At 45.0% G+C, this 17,500-nt stretch overlaps 1 protein-coding gene across 11 annotated transcripts in view; it reads left to right on the top strand.

Moving 5' to 3' along the window:
• LOC133564596 (rap1 GTPase-activating protein 2-like) overlaps window positions 1–17,500 on the top strand; it is a 314,916-nt gene that overhangs the window by 148,860 nt on the left and 148,556 nt on the right. For 3 of the 11 annotated variants that reach the window (XM_061919000.1, XM_061919004.1, XM_061918998.1), the window contains exon 1: window positions 2,950–3,492. The exons of the other annotated variants lie outside the window; for them this stretch is intronic. In XM_061919000.1, coding sequence (XP_061774984.1) covers window positions 3,368–3,492 — 125 coding nt within the window. In that variant the 5' untranslated portion in view covers window positions 2,950–3,367. Of the gene's footprint in view, window positions 1–2,949; window positions 3,493–17,500 lie in introns of those variants that run through there. 11 annotated transcript variants of the gene reach the window in all.

Here is a 17,500-nt window from a genome sequence, read left to right as displayed (position 1 = left end):
TTTACACGTCCTGTGATTGGATTCTCACCGGGGACCATTAGCGGATGAATTTGAGAACACGTACAGTTGAGAGACAGTTGCGATAACCAATCAGATCACAAGTTGTTGATAGTAGCTGTTCTGTTGCAACTAAAAGTTGCAAATTCTTGTTGTTAAAGTGTGTCCTGCTTGTCATTTAATTAATATTGTTACATGTTTATTTGTCACCATCATGTGGCCAGGGCTGTTAATATATCTTTGAGAAATGTGTACTTTGAATCAAACTTTATTGACCGGAAGTTGCATAAGCCAAGCAGAGAAATGTACCATATATGTTTTAATTGCTGATGCGTTTTTAATTGATTTTTAAAAGAAAATAACCCGTTTTGTATACTGTTGATGTGGTTCAATGCCCAATAGGGTGTAAATGTGTTCCTGTGTAATATTTCTCCAGCAATGGTCCTGTGGTGACATCAATTATGGTATTTTGAGAGGTAATCATTGAAGTCGGAGATCTTTGAAGGCCTAGGTGGCAAACGCACGGCCCGCCACTGGATTTGATATTTGAGCAAAAACATCTGGTACCAGTCAATCAATCAATCAATGTTTATATATATATATATATATATATATATATATATATATATATATATATATATATATATATATATATATATCCCTAAATCACAAGTGTCTCAAAGGCCTGCACAAGCCACAACGACATCCTCAGTTCAGAGCCCACATAAGGGCAAGGAAAAACTCACAACCCAGTGGGACGTCGATGTGAATGACTATGAAAAACCTCGGAGAGGACCGCAGATGTGGGTGACCCCCCCAAAGCCCTCTAAGGTAGACCGGATGCAATGGACGTCGAGTGTGTCTAACATAATATTGCGAAATTCCAGTTCATATTGGATCGAACATAATAGTGAGAGTCCAGTCCATAGTGGGACCTTCCCGAGCGGAGACGGATCAGCAGCGCAGAGATGTTCCCAACCGATGCACAGGCGAGAAACGGCAGATCAACTGGTCTAAAAAGGGGGTCTATTTAAAGGCTAGAGTACACAAATTAGTTTGAAAGGCCTACTGAAACCCACTACTACCGACTACGCAGTCTGATAGTTTATATATCAATGATGAAATATTAACATTGCAACACATGCCAATACGGCCGGTTTAGTTGACTAAATTGCAATTTTAAATTTCCCGCAGAGTTTCTTGTTTATAAACGTCGCGGAATGATGAAGCGTGCGCGTGACGTCTCGGGTTGGAGGGGACATATTAGCGCAGCACCACCTGCGGCTAAAATTCGTCTCTTATCATCGGGCAATTACACAGTATTCTGGACATCTGTGTTGCTGAATCTTTTGCAAGTTGTTCAATTAATAATGGAGAAGTCAAAGTAAAAAGATGGAGGTGGGAAGCTTTTAGCCTTTAGCCACACAAACACACAGTGTTTCCTTGTTTAAAATTCCCGTAGGTGACGCTTTATTATGGATCAGAGCGGTCAAGCGAACATGGTTCCCGACCACTTGTCAACCGGCAGGTTTCGGTGAGAAAATGGTGGTAAAAAGTCGCCTCTTACCGGATATCTGCGGAGCTTGCGCCGTCCATGCAGCTGCCGTGACTTCCCTCAGACACTGGCGTCAACACACCCGTGGACACACCCCTCCGACTATCAGGTACTATTTAACTCACTAAAACACTAGCAACCCAATAGAAAGATAAGGGATTTCCCAGAATTATCCTAGTAAATGCGTCTAAAAACATCTGAATCGATCCCAATGCAATCGCCTTTTTTTTTTCCTAGCTCTCAATATCATCATCCATGAATCTTTCATCCTCGCTGAAATTAATGGGGAAATTGTCGTATTTTCAGTCCGAATATCTCTTGCTGCTGGAGGCTCCCATTATAAACAATGTGAGGACGTGAGGAGCCCTCACACGAGTGACGTCATCGTTTGCTACTTCCGGTACAGGCAAGGCTTTTTTATTAGCGACCAAAAGTTGCGAACTTTATCATCGATGTTCTCGACTAAATCCTTTCAGCAAAAATATGGCAATATCGCGAAATGTTCAAGTAGGACACATAGAATGGACCTGCTATCCCCGTTTGAATAAGAAAATCTCATTTCAGTAGGGGGCTTCACGGTGGCAGAGGGGTTAGTGCGTCTGCCTCACAATACGAAGTTACTGCAGTCCTGGGTTCAAATCCAGGCTCGGGATCTTTCTGTGTGGAGTTTGCATGTTCTCCCCGTGAATGCGTGGGTTCCCTCCGGGTACTCCGGCTTCCTCCCACCTCCAAAGACATGCACCTGGGGATAGGTTGATTGGCAACACTAAATTGGCCCTAGTGTGCGAATGTGAGTGTGAATGTTGTCTGTCTATCTGTGTTGGCCCTGCGATGAGGTGGCGACTTGTCCAGGGTGTACCCCGACTTCCGCCTGATTGTAGATGAGATAGGCGCCACCACCCCCCGTGACCCCAAAAAAGGGAATAGGCGGTAGAAAATGGATGGATGGCATTTCAGTAGGCCTTTAAGATGGGACTTAGTGATATCTATATATTACCGATACCAGTGATCCAGTATTGTAGTATTGTTACCGATATCAGACTTTTCTGCTAAATATCGACAATATTTCAATATCGATCCGGCACGTCACTAAACAGGTGGCATAGGAGTGCATTTATTTCTGTCTACTTTCTGATATGTTTTCACACATTTTGCAGGGAACGTCAATTTGTCAGCACAGTTATCGTTTTGGTCCAAAACATGCCAATTGTAGGTCTACGGGCGAATCTCTCCTTTTTGGCACAACTGCAAGAGAGATGACAATGAAATTGCCAACATCAACGCTACAAAGAGACGGAGGGGGAGGTCCTCCATGGAAGGGAGGAGAAATGGGCGGTGCTTGCTGTGAGGCCACCCAATGAGAGCGCGAGGATAGGGGCTTAGAGGACAGCGAGGAGGGAGCAGAGCAGCAGCAGTCGGAGAGAGAGAGAGAGAGAGAGGCAGGACAGCATGTCAGTGAGCAAAGGAGAGGAGGCGAGCTGAAGGAAGAGAAGGTAGAGAGATGCAGACTGTCTGCTGCAAAACTCTTCAAGCTGTCATCAAACAACATGAGACGGATGCAGTGAAGCATTGCTGGAGCCGGGGATGCAGATAGTTCACCTTGGGCTGGAGTCAGGGGGCAACCTGGACACTACCATCTTCTCAGAGCAACGTCGGATCTGACAAAGGAGACTTTTCTCTAAGATCGAAGAACTTCCACAGCTCGCACTGGATCCCCGGAAGCCCACCAGCAAGCCACTCCTGGCACCGGGGAGTCCCGGGACCAGCCTGACCTTGGACCGGTTGTCACCCGAACCCATCCTGGAGGCACCCGCCATGTCTCAGACGGCGGGGGGGCGACTGCACAGCAAAAAAGCCGGCATCCGTGCCGCGGTGATCCTGATCGGGCTCCTGCACAAGTCGCGTAAGGCCAAGGAGAAGGAGAGAGAGGAGAGCGACGGGTGGGTGAAGTCCATTGTCTGATAAGGACTTAGGGTTTTGGATGTCTGCCAAACCATAACAGGCTCTTCAACTTTTATCAGTTGTAGGGATGGCATTGTTGATCGGGTTTGCATGTACTGGTTTGCCGCAGGTCGTCTTTGTATTTACCTGTGCCTCGTGCACACTTTTCCACTGTATTTGGGTCAGTGGAAACATGGGAAAAGGGTTGAGATAGGAACACATGGTTATTCTGAGTGAAGGGGAGGAAAGACAGTAGCCGATCAGTAAAAAAAAGTAGGACAAAGCGAAAAAAAAAAAAAAAAAAAACGTGTAAAGAGGCTTTAAGTGAGTCAGAGAGGATTGTGGCGCATGAAAGGTGAAAGTGAAGCGCGGTCCAGCCGTGCGGATGCCGTTCTAAACAGCTGTTGCCGTGCTCCAGCATCACGAGTGGACACTTGTTGAAGGCTCGGCTGGGCCGATTGGCGGTTTTGTCTCCGCTCACTTCTGCACACCCACTCGGATGTTAGTAGAGCACACTTGTGCTCTGCAAAAGTACCAGCTGGTCTTATGATACACGATTAAAAAAAAAAGAAGCTCAGGAGACCGTTACTAGCAGCTATGTCGGGGGTCTGCAACCTGAGGCTCTCGGGCTCTTTACTGCTGCCGTAGTTCCTCAAGGGGAAAAAGATGGGGGAAGACTATTTTATGTTGTTTTAGTATGTTTTTTGTTTGAGGACAAACCTTTCCAATAGAAATGTCTGATAATGGCTGTTTTGCCATCCATCCATCCATCCATCATCTTCCGCTTATCCGAGGTCGGGTCGCGGGGGCAGCAGCCTAAGCAGGGAAGCCCAGACTTCCCTATCTCCAGCCACTTTGTCTAGGTCTTCCCGGGGGATCCCGAGGCATTCCCAGGCCAGCCGGGAGACATAGTCTTCCCAACGTGTCCTGAGTCTTCCCCGTGGCCTACCGGTTGGACGTGCCCTAAACACCTCCCTAGGGAGGCGTTCGGGTGGCATCCTGACCAGATGCCCGAACCACCTCATCTGGCTCCTCTCGATGTGGAGGAGCAGCGGCTTTACTTTGAGTTCCTCCCGGATGGCAGAGCTTCTCACCCTATCTCTAAGGGAGAGCCCCGCTCCCGGCGGAGGAAACTCATTTCGGCCGCTTGTACCCGTGATCTTATCCTCTCGGTCATGACCCAAAGCTCATGACCATAGGTGAGGATGGGAACGTAGATCGACCGGTAAATTGAGAGCTTTGCCTTCCGGCTCAGCTCCTTCTTCACCACAACGGATCGATACAACGTCTGCATTACTGAACACGCCGCACCGATCCGCCTGTCGATCTCGCGATCCACTCTTCCCTCACTCGTGAACAAGACTCCTAGGTACTTGAACTCCTCCACTTGGGGCAGGGTCTCCTCCCCGACCCGGAGATGGCACTCCACCCTTTTCCGGGCGAGAACCATGGACTCGGACTTGGAGGTGCTGTTTTGCCGATATCCCATATTCCGATATTGTCCAACTCTTAATTACCGATTCCGATATTAACCGATACGGATATATACAGTCGTGTGTGGAATTATCACATTATTTATGCATGATTTTCTTGTGATGCCCCGCTGGATGCCTTAAACCAGGGGTGCCCACACTTTTTCTGCAGGCGAGCTACTTTTCAATTGACCAACTCGAGGGGATCTACCTCATTTATATATATCATTTATATTTATTTATTTATGAAAGAGACATTTTTGTAAACAAGTTAAATGTGTTTAATGATAATACAAGCATGTGTAACACATATAGATGTCTTTCTTTCACGAAGACAAGAAGATAAGTTGGTGTATTACCTGATTCTGATGACTTGCATTGATTCGAATCAGACAGTAATGATGATAACGCCCACATTTTCAAATGGAGGAGAAAAAAAGTTGTCCTTTCTGTACAATACCACATGAAAGTGGTTGGTTTTTGCAATCTAATTCATCCAGCTTCCATACACTTTACAAGAAAAACATTGGCGGCAAATTCCGTAGCTTGCTTGATTGACATTCACGGCACCCGAGGGTCTTGTGAGATGACGCTGGCTGCTGCCAGTTCATTATTATGAAAAAATGACAGAGAGGAAGGCGAGAAACACTTTTTATTTCAACAGACGCTCGCACCGTACCTGTTGTCAAAACTCTAAAGGCCGACTGCACATTTCCTATCTTCACAATAAAAGCCCTGCTTCATGCTGCCTGCGCTAACAAAATAAGAATCTCGGAAAGCTGGCGTGCACAAGTGATGTGCACGCCAGCTTTCTGAGGGATCGCTTGTGCACGCCAGTTTTCCGAGACTCTGTATTTAGTTAGCGCAGGCAGCATGAAGCAGGGCTTTTATTGTGAAGATAGGAAATGTGCAGTCGGCCTTTAGAGTTTTGACGGAAGGTACGGCGCGAGAGTCTGTTGAAATAAAAAGTGTTTCTCGCCTTCCTCTCGGTCATTTTTTAATAATAATGATCTTGCAGCAGCCAGCGTCATCTCACAAGACCCTCCGGTTCCGTGAATGTCATTTAAGTGACGTCTTGGTGAAGATTGATGATCACTAATTTTTAGGTCTATTTTTTCTAAAAGCCTGGCTGGAGATCGACTGACACACCCCCCGCGGTCGACTGGTAGCTCGCGATCGACGTAATGGGCACCCCTGCCTTAAACAATGTAACAAGGTTTTCCAAAATAAATCAAATCAAGTTATGGAAAAAAAATGCCAACATGGCACTGCCATATTTATTATTGAAGTCACAAAGTGAGTTATTTTTTTTAACATGCCTCAAAACAGCAGCTGGGAATTTGGGGCAGGCTCTCCCTGAAAGAGCATGAGGAGGTTGAGGTGGGCGGGGGGGTATTGTAGCGTCCCGGAAGAGTTAGTGCTGCAAGCGAAGAGTTAGTGCTGCAAGGGGTTCTGGGTATTTGTTCTGTTGTGTTACGTTGCGGATGTTCTCCCGAAACGTGTTTGTCATTCTTGTTTGGTGTGGGTTCACAGTGTGGCGCGTATTTGCAACAGTGTTAAAGTTATTTATACGGCCACCTTCAGTGTGAAGAGTTAGTGCTGCAAGGGGTTCTGGGTATTTGTTCTGTTGTGTTGATGTTGTGTTACGGTGCGGGTGTTCTCCCGAAATGTGTTTGTCATTGTTGTTTGGTGTGCGTTCACAGTGTGGCGCGTATTTGCAACAGTGTTAAAGTTATTTATACGGCCACCTTCAGTGTGAAGAGTTAGTGCTGGAAGGGGTTCTGGGTATTTGTTCTGTTGTGTTGATATTGTGTTACGGTGCGGGTGTTCTCCCGAAATGTGTTTGTCATTCTTGTTCAGTGTTGGTTCACGGTGTGGCGCATATTTGTAACAGTGTTAAAGTTGTTTATACGGCCACCCTCAGTGTGACCCGTATGGCCGTTGACCAAGTATGCGTGGCATTCTCTTGTGAGTGTGAAAATCCGTAGATATTATGTGACTGGGCCAGCACGCGAAGGCAGTGCCTTTAAGGTTTATTGGCGCTCTGTACTTATCCCTACGTCCTTTTACACAGCAGCCTTTTAAAAAGTCACAATTTTTACTTTTTGAAACAGATACCGATCATTTTGAAACAGATATCGATATTTTCCGACATTACATTTTGAAGCAGTTTTTGGTCGATAATATCGGCAGTCTGATATTATCGGACATCTCTACTTACCAATTCTTAGAAAGCTTACTTTTTTGTATTGTTGTTTATTATTGATATTATTATTATTATTATTATTATTATTAAATCAGCATACAGAAAACACGAGATACACTTACAATTAGTGCACCAATCCCAAAACCCTCCTTGTTTACATGTAAAATCTTCCACTCCTTCTTTAACTCATTTTGTCCACCAAAAGTTCCATGCTGTGGTGCACTTTGTTGATGTTATTGACTTGCTGGAGTGCCAATCAGGCATATTTGGTCAGTGCATGACTGCACGCTAATCAATCCTATCATGCTATTTAGACTAGCTGTATGTACATATTGCATCATTATACCTCATTTGTAGGTATATTTGAGCTCATTTAATATCCTTTACTTTTGTCCTCTTTGTATATAATTTAGTTTTGCACGTCTCATAACACATTATCTGTATGTAATATTGGCTGCATTTCAGATAGTTGTTGGTGTGCCATGTTGTTCCAGACCACAGCAAATGTTGCAGTGTTGTTCCAGACCACAGCAAACATTATCTAGTTTGCCAAGGATTGTAATACATACATTAGATGAAGACAGCCTCTCGTTTCCTTTAACTTGGACACACACATCTATATCTTTGGACATTAAAAGCCAGTAATTTCCAGGAGTTATCTTCCCTTCTGAGTAGCCTCTGACTTGCTAATGGTTTCTAATGTTGTAAAAATGTGTAGAATAAATATTAAATGTCAACATTTCTGTCAAGGAAGATTTGCTTCAGCCTGCGACACATACTCAATCTGATAGTAGGCTGTTATAGACACTTATGTCATCTGTTGCCTTCATTATAACACTTATATATGGCTTTTCATTTTTTGCGGCTCCAGACAGATTATTTTTTAGTGATTTCGGTCCAATATGACTCTTTCAATGTTCTGGGTTGCCGACCCCTGAGCTATGTCGACAGTGTTGGGAACGTACCACCTGTTTAAACAGGTAAGGTGCTGTAAATGTGTGAGATGGCTGACATGTGAGCTTAGGACTTTTTTTTTTCCCTACACATTTACTCTAAATGATGGGTACTTCTATGTGTTCATGTGAAATCAAATGGTGCAATATTAATATTGATATTGTCCAGTTGCGGACAAAACATTGGCTCAAACACTTGGCAGGAAAACAAGCACTCAAACTACCTCTACATAATGTTGCTTGATGCTAATTCACAATTGCATATGCCATTTACATGCTACTGGTTAGCATTAGTGATTTTACATGGCGATTTCACCTTCTCCAAATTTCAATGTCAATCAATCAATCAATGTTTATTTATATAGCCCTAAATCACAAGTGTCTCAAAGGGCTGCACAAGCCACAACGACATCCTCTGTTCAGATCCCACATCAGGGCAAGGAAAAATTCAACCCAATGGGATTTGGTAATGCAAACTACCACTAAAATGCGCGTTACAATCAAACGGCTTGGAGTGTATTAAATAAAGTTGTATTGATCGAGGCCGATATTTGTCTTTTTTATTTTGATCTGTGATACGTTGAACCCTAACCCAGTGAGCTACTGAGCCCAGTCGATCTTTACCGCAGCTGTGTCCGAGTATTTACACGGCTTAGATCCCTCAAGCGGACACATTCTTTGTTACATACATAAAGGAGTTGGCTGCATGTCTTGGTCTTTGAGACCAAGTTGCGATGAATGCACAGTGCAAAGCCGCTTCTAAATTGCTAATCCTCACTGCCTCCGGAAAATAAACTAGGTTTCTTCCAAGTAACATTATCACTGGAAGACTGGAGAAAAAAGAATGGACGAAACAAGAAGCCAACTGCTACATAGTGTGGTATCAGTGCATAAACGATACTAAAGTGATTAATCGATGCATTTTTTTGTTCTTTTTTCATATTATTACAATTTTTGCTACTGTTTACAAAGTCAGGGAGTAAGTCTCTGGATACATTAAGGCTTTGAGGGCAAAACCCAACTGATTTAAATCAGAGCCAATAGTAGTTTTTGCTTTTGTTCGGTCATTGTGAACGAGCCGCTTTATTTTGTTAAAATAAAATTGTATGCAGCATTCAATACCATAAATTTGATACATCGTCTGGTGTACAACACTACTAGCAAATTATACGTTTTAAAATGTAAGCTTCATAAAAATGTGTTATTGTGTTTACTTTAGTAACTTGCAATTCAACTTTATCAGTCTATTATCTATTGTCACAGTATTTGGATCAGAACTCGGATCGGATCTGACGCCAAGAAAATGTTGATCGGGACATCCATAGTAAAAGCACAACACTTACAGTGTAGACACTTTGTAGGGCACAACAGAAGACGAGCTTAATGGTAAAGGCAACACACCACAGCCTGTACATTATTACCATCTAACACTGTTGAATTGCACCTGCATGCAAAGTCTACAATATTATAACCTAACCCTCATTTTAAAATATAACATTAAAAAAAGTATATATTTTAACAATTGTTAACACACTCAAAAGGACGGGAAGTATTTACTGTTGATAGTAAAAAAGTATAGATTCTCAGGTACCGGGAAATTGGTACCGTATCGGCTCAAATGTGAAACGTACTCATCGCTGTAGACACTTAGGTGTATTTTTATAAGCCTTTCTCTTTCGCACCAGCCTGGGCAGACATTGTTTTGACTAAAAATAGCCAGTAACACACTATTCCGCATGCTAATATACCCGCCCGACATTTAAGCATTTTGTCCAGGAGCCTTAGGAAGTGTCACCTTTTTATGAAGTGTTAATTATTTGGGATATCGTTTAATCTGCCTCATTTACCTGAAAGACTGGAAGGTCAAACGAATAATGACAATAACAAAGGCGGCTTCATGACATTCTTTGAGTGGCACGCACAGGAAATAATGACATAAACAAGCCACTTCTTGTGTGTACGGTGGCACTTTTATAATAAAATATGGCATTGACGTGTTAAAAATCTGCAAAATGTGCCCACAAGACTATCCATCCATCCATCCATCCATCCATCATCTTCCGCTTATCCGAGGTCGGGTCGCGGGGGCAACAGCCTAAGCAGGGAAACCCAGACTTCCCTCTCCCCAGCCACTTCGTCCAGCTCTTCCCGGGGGATCCCGAGGCGTTCCCAGGCCAGCCGGGAGACATAGTCTTCCCAACGTGTCCTGGGTCTTCCCCGTGGCCTCCTACCGGTTGGACGTGCCCTAAACACCTCCCTAGGGAGGCGTTCGGGTGGCATCCTGACCAGATGCCCGAACCACCTCATCTGGCTCCTCTCGATGTGGAGGAGCAGCGGCTTTACTTTGAGTTCCTCCCGGATGGCAGAGCTTCTCACCCTATCTCTAAGGGAGAGCCCCGCCACCCGGCGGAGGAAACTCATTTCGGCCGCTTGTACCCGTGATCTTATCCTTTCGGTCATGACCCAAAGCTCATGACCATAGGTGAGGATGGGAACGTATATCGACCGGTAAATTGAGAGCTTTGCCTTCCGGCTCAGCTCCTTCTTCACCACAACGGATCGGTACAACGTCCGCATTACTGAGGACGCCGTACCGATCCGCCTGTCGATCTCACGATCCACTCTTCCCTCACTCGTGAACAAGACTCCTAGGTACTTGAACTCCTCCACTTGGGGCAGGGTCTCCTCCCCAACCCGGAGATGGCACTCCACCCTTTTCCGGGCGAGAACCATGGACTCGGATTTGGAGGTGCTGATTCTCATTCCGGTCGCTTCACACTCGGCTGCGAACCGATCCAGCGAGAGCTGAAGATCCCGGTCAGATGAAGCCATCAGGACCACATCATCTGCAAAAAGCAGAGACCTAATCCTGCGGTTACCAAACCGGAACCCCTCAACGCCTTGACTGCGCCTAGAAATTCTGTCCATAAAAGTTATGAACAGAATCGGTGACAAAGGACAGCCTTGGCGGAGTCCAACCCTCACTGGAAATGTGTTCGACTTACTGCCGGCAATGCGAACCAAGCTCTGGCACTGATCGTACAGGGAACGGACCGCCACAATAAGACAGTCCGATACCCCATACTCTCTGAGCACTCCCCACAGGACTTCCCGAGGGACACGGTCGAATGCCTTCTCCAAGCCCACAAAGCTCCTCTCTGAGCTGCAACCTTATCGTGGTAGAGGAGTTTGCGTGTCCCAATGATCCTAGGAGCTATGTTGTCCGGGGGCATAAAGCCCCCTGGTAGGGTCTCCCAAGGCAAACAGGTTCTAGGTGAGGGATCAGACAAAGAGCAGCTCGAAGACCTTTATGAAGATGAAAAACCATGGACCCAGATTTCCCTCGCCCGGACGCGGGTCACCGGGGCCCCCCTCTGGAGCCAGGCCCGGAGGTGGGGCACGATGGCGAGCGCCTGGTGGCCGGGCCTGTTCCCATGGGGCCCGGCCGGGCACAGCCCGAAGAGGCAACGTGGGTCACCCCTCCAATGGGCTCACCACCCATAGCAGGGGCCATAGAGGTCGGGTGCATTGTGAGCTGGGCGACAGCCGAAGGCAGGGCACTTGGCGGTCCGATCCTCGGCTACAGAAGCTAGCTCTTGGGACGTGGAACGTCACGTCACTGGGGGGGAAGGAGCCTGAGCTAGTGCGCGAAGTCGAGAAATTCCGGCTGGATATAGTTGGACTCACTTCGACGCACAGCAAGGGCTCTGGAACCACTTCTCTCGAGAGGGATTGGACCCTCTTCCACTCTGGCGTTGCCGGCAGTGAGAGGCGACGGGCTGGGGTGGCAATTCTTGTTTCCCCCCGGCTCAAAGCCTGTACGTTGGAGTTCAACCCGGTGGACGAAAGGGTAGCCTCCCTCCGCCTTCGGGTGGGGGGACGGGTCCTGACTGTTGTTTGTGCTTATGCACCAAACGGCAGTTCAGAGTACCCACCCTTTTTGGGAACACTCGAGGGAGTACTGGAAAGTGCTCCCCCGGGTGATTCCCTTGTCCTACTGGGAGACTTCAACGCTCACGTTGGCAACGACAGTGAAACCTGGAGAGGCGTGATTGGGAAGAATGGCCGCCCGGATCTGAACCCGAGTGGTGTTTTGTTATTGGACTTTTGTGCTCGTCACAGTTTGTCGATAACGAACACCATGTTCAAACATAAGGGTGTCCATATGTGCACTTGGCACCAGGATACCCTAGGCCGCAGTTCCATGATCGACTTTGTAGTTGTGTCATCGGATTTGCGGCCTCATGTTTTGGACACTCGGGTGAAGAGAGGGGCGGAGCTTTCTACCGATCACCACCTGGTGGTGAGTTGGCTGCGATGGTGGGGGAGGATGCCGGACAGACCTGGGAGGCCCAAACGCATTGTGAGGGTCTGCTGGGAACGTCTGGCAGAGTCTCCTGTCAGACAAAGTTTCAATTCCCACCTCCGGAAGAACTTTGAACATGTCACGAGGGAGGTGCTGGACATTGAGTCCGAGTGGACCATGTTCCGCACCTCTATTGTCGAGGCGGCAGATCGGAGCTGTGGCCGCAAGGTAGTTGGTGCCTGTCGGGGCGGCAATCCTAAAACCCCTTGGTGGACACCAGCGGTGAGGGATGCCGTCAAGCTGAAGAAGGAGTCCTATCGGGTCCTTTTGGCTCATAGGACTCCGGAGGCAGTGGACAGGTACCGACAGGCCAAGCGGTGTGCAGCTTCAGCGGTCGCGGAGGCAAAAACTCGGACATGGGAAGAGTTCGGGGAAGCCATGGAAAACGACTTCCGGACGGCTTCGAAGCGATTCTGGACCACCGTCCGCCGCCTCAGGAAGGGGAAGCAGTGCACTATCAACACCGTGTATGGTGCGGATGGTGTTCTGCTGACCTCGACTGCGGATGTTGTGGATAGGTGGAAGGAATACTTCGAAGACCTCCTCAATCCCACCAACACGTCTTCCTATGAGGAAGCAGTGCCTGGGGAATCTGTGGTGGACTCTCCTATTTCTGGGGCTGAGGTCGCTGAGGTAGTTAAAAAGCTCCTCGGTGGCAAGGCCCCAGGGGTGGACGAGATCCGCCCGGAGTTCCTTAAGGCTCTGGATGCTGTGGGGCTGTCTTGGTTGACAAGACTTTGCAGCATCGCGTGGACATCGGGGTCGGTACCTCTGGATTGGCAGACCGGGGTGGTGGTTCCTCTCTTTAAGAAGGGGGACCGGAGGGTGTGTTCCAACTATCGTGGGATCACACTCCTCAGCCTTCCCGGTAAGGTTTATTCAGGTGTACTGGAGAGGAGGCTACGTCGGATAGTCGAACCTCGGATTCAGGAGGAACAGTGTGGTTTTCGTCCTGGTCGTGGAACTGTGCCCACAAGACTAATAGTTGGCAAATTCACTTTGTAAGAAACAGTGCAATATTCTAAAACACAATATATAGTGTAGAGTAGGGGGTGTTTTTAATTCGATATTGATATCGGTCCAATATCAGCAACAGAACCAGTATCGGGTTGTACTGGCTTGTATTTAAAATCTCCGATACAAGCAGTCCTGTAGTGGAGTGTTTTTCAACCTTTTTTTTTGAGCCAAAGCACATTTTATACTTTGAAAAAAATCCACAAGCAGAAATCATTAAAAAATTAAACTCAGTTGACAGTAAAAAGTCGTTGTCGCAATTGTTGGAAATGACTTTCAAGCATAATCAAGAATGGATCACTATAGCTCTTGTCTCAAAGTAGGTGTACCGTCACCGCCTGTCACACCGCACCGTGACTTATTTGGAGGTTTTATTGCTGTTTTCCTGTGTAGTGTTTTACTTCATGTCTTGCGCTCCTATTTTGTTGTCTTTTTCTCTTTTTTTGGTATTTTCCTGTAGCAGTTTCATGCCTTCCTTTGAGCGATATTTCCCGCATCTACTTTGTTTTAGCAATCAAGAATATTTCAGTTGTTTTTATCCTTCTTTGTGGGGACATTGTTGATTGTCATGTCCTGTTCGGATGTACATTGTGGACGCCGTCTTTGCTCCACAGTAAGTCTTTGCTGTCGTCCAGCATTCTGTTGTTGTTTACTTTGTAGCCAGTTCAGTTTAAGTTTCGTTCTGAATAGCCTTCCCTTAGCTTCAATGCCTTTTCTAAGGGGCACTCACCTTTTGTTTCTTTTTGGTTTAAGCATTAGTTACCTTTTGACCTGCACGTTGCCTCCCGCTGTTCCCGATATCTACAAAGCAATTAGGTCTTATACGCCGATACCGCCCAGCACTTCATTTCCGATAGTGAAATCAACCAACATCAATATATAAAACTAATGTTACGTCATGTATGTAATAAATGAACGCATTAGGATGCATTTCACAAATAAACACTGTTTGTACTAAATAAGACAAACACAACACTCATAAAAATAGCATGACCAATAGTCAACTAAATGAACATGTACTCAAAAGGGTATGTTTGCTATATCTCCATGTGCAAAAGAAAAAAACAGCGCCATGATTGATATGTTGGGGCAGGGCAGCATGTAACCCACAATGCATTGCGGCCACACACATGTGATCTGGCTACTGTGTGTTTTATTTTTCGCTTCATAACAAATGACAACTGTCCACGTCAGGACAGCTGAAATAGCCTGAGGCGCGCCTATAAAACATAGCACGGCTGCCATTTCTATCGCCGTGGCAGTCTCACATGATGACACAATTTCAGACGGTTTTAACGCGCTAATGTTCTTTGGCTCCTTTCTGACTTAAATCATTTCAATGTATTTGATGCATGGGTTTAAAACACGTGTTATATTTATAGTATTGCACTCATCTCTGTACCCATAGACAGACTGTGTATTTTCAGTAGCCAAGGTTGTGTTTATACATCATTCTTGTGAGAATCCTGCCCGTGACTGAAGCATTAAAAGGAGTGGGATTATGCAAGTCTAGCTGCAGTGTGCTTAAACAACCACCAGATGGCATCTGTGAGCAGATACTACTATCTTTCGGATTTATTAGGTCGGTATATTGCATTCTTTACTCAAGCTTTAAAGGGAATGTTGCCTATCGTTTACAATCATTATGAGAGAGAATAACTTTTTTCTTTTTTTTTTCTATTGGATTTTAAAGATGAAAAAAAAGGCTAATTGGAGTCACCATTGTAGCCTTTAAAGCCCTCTAAGACAACTTCAAAACCCTCCACCAACATTTTGTATACACACTTCAAGTTTTATATATTATGTAGTAACAGACACGTTCATAACAATATGTAATATTTATAATATTTACTGTAATTTGATAATTTCAATCCATTTTTTCAGCGCATTGATTTCCGTTTCCACACACTTCCTACTAGTGGCAACAAATGTGTGTTCCAACTTCCGGAAACAAACACGAGTGTGTCTTCTAATCATGGTAAATTTGTTAAAAAAAAAACAACAACAAAAAAAAAAGACGACTATTTTTGGACAACTGAGGACTCAAAACGTTATCTTTTTGAAGCTGAATACACTGAGGATGACTTGCTGGTTATAGAAGCGAGCACAAAGGAAGGGTGTGATGTTGGAGCAGACTGAAGCCGAGAGAGTAAGGTGAAAGTGACTCAAAGCTGCAAAATGTGGAATTGGAAGCCCTGCCATTTCGACATAAATGGAGTGCTTACCTAAATAAACCATAAAAAATAAAACATTCCCGGCCAGCTGTGCCAAACGTACAACTGTCCATCGGGTGAGTCACACTTTATATTGATCATGACATATGCAGCATGTCATGTGTGCTATTAAAAGTACAGTTGATACGCTGTCTGGCTAGCTGTGTACAAACAAAACATGAAATGTGGGCTAATAATTTACAGATAATGTATGTTTTTCAAACAGCACAGATTGGTGTCATATCGCATTGTGTTGTGCTTTACAAACTCAGACGTGTTTTGTACGGATGAAAAATGCTAGCTTATCTCTTGCCGTAGCTAGCTTTTATGGCTGATACCTTAGCATGCCGACGTGTTACTATGATAGAAAAGGAGTTCCTCGATGTTTGCTCTTACAATCACAATGTGGCTACAGTTTGGTTATCATACAATTTACGTAAATGAAGTATTGTTGACGGTTTTTGAATGCATTTTTGAGGTGAATTAGAGGGAGAATTAATTGCTCTCATTAGCTGCATTGCAAGCTACCAAGAAAAAGACGATTTTTACATGTTTGAATGCAAAAAAAAAAAAATTCTCTCATAATGAATGTGAACCATATGCAACATTTTTGAAAAATGTGCAGTGCCCCACCCACTCACACACACACACACACACACACACACACACACACACACACACACACACACACACAACAGGCCTAGATGAAAGGAGGACAGAGTGTAGGTACACTGTACCATGAATTGATTAACGTGGACCCCGACTTAAACAAGTTGAAAAACTTATTCGGGTGTTACCATTTAGTGGTCAATTGTACGGAATATGTACTGTACTGTGCAATCTACTAATAAAAGTATCAATCAATCAATCAAAACTAGGTACATCAGAGGGTCAAATGTGCGACAAAATGAGAGCAGACGGTATTGACAATGTTGCAACCTTGTGTGGGAACCGGAGGTGCAGAAACACAAAAGAACAATACCTGTGAGATGCAGAAACTGGCATAGAGAAATTTTCCGTGCAACGTTCATATTGTTGTTACTCAGCCAGCATTTGTGGGTCTGATGGACCCGTTGCATTTTGTGGCTTTTAATGCCTCACAATGAACCACTTTTAAGTAACAATACTGAACAGATTTATTGGGATAAGGTAAACATCTTTTTAGTATTTTAACATAAAAGTGTTTGATTGTGAGGCATTAAAAGCCACAAAATGCAACGGGTCCATCAGACCCACAAACGCTGGCTGTGTACAACAATATGAACGTGCACGGAAAATTTTTCTACCAGTTTCTGCATCCCACAGGTATTCTTCTTTTGTGTTTCTGCACCTGCGGTTCCCACACAAGGTTGCAACATTGTTTGTCAATACCTTCTGCTCTCATTTTGTCGCACATTTGACCCTCTGATGTGCTGTGTACCTACACTCTGTCCTCCTCCTGGCTAGGCCGGCTGTGTTTGCGTGGGTGGGTGGTTGAGTGTGGTACACAGAACATACATTTCCACACTTCTATTAACATCTTATATGTAATAGAAATGTGTAGGGGGGTGTATGGTGTGTGGTCATTAAATATGTATTCTGATATATGTTCACAGAAAATGAGCCAAAGTCAGTGAGTATCAGTTTGAAATATTAATCAATGGCATCATTTTTTTTTAAATAAAAAATGAAAACGTGTCCCACGGACCCAAACATCATACAATTAAGTAAGAGATGAGGCAAAAAACAACAACAAAACAGACCCACTGTACTCTCCATTAAAATGAACAGCATGAGGCCAGTC

This window comes from Nerophis ophidion, linkage group LG13, assembly GCF_033978795.1.
Source record: "Nerophis ophidion isolate RoL-2023_Sa linkage group LG13, RoL_Noph_v1.0, whole genome shotgun sequence".
Taxonomy (NCBI): Eukaryota; Metazoa; Chordata; class Actinopteri; order Syngnathiformes; family Syngnathidae; genus Nerophis; species Nerophis ophidion.
The sequence above is the reverse complement of the archived record's forward strand: the minus strand, read 5'-3'. Positions and strand labels throughout refer to the sequence as shown.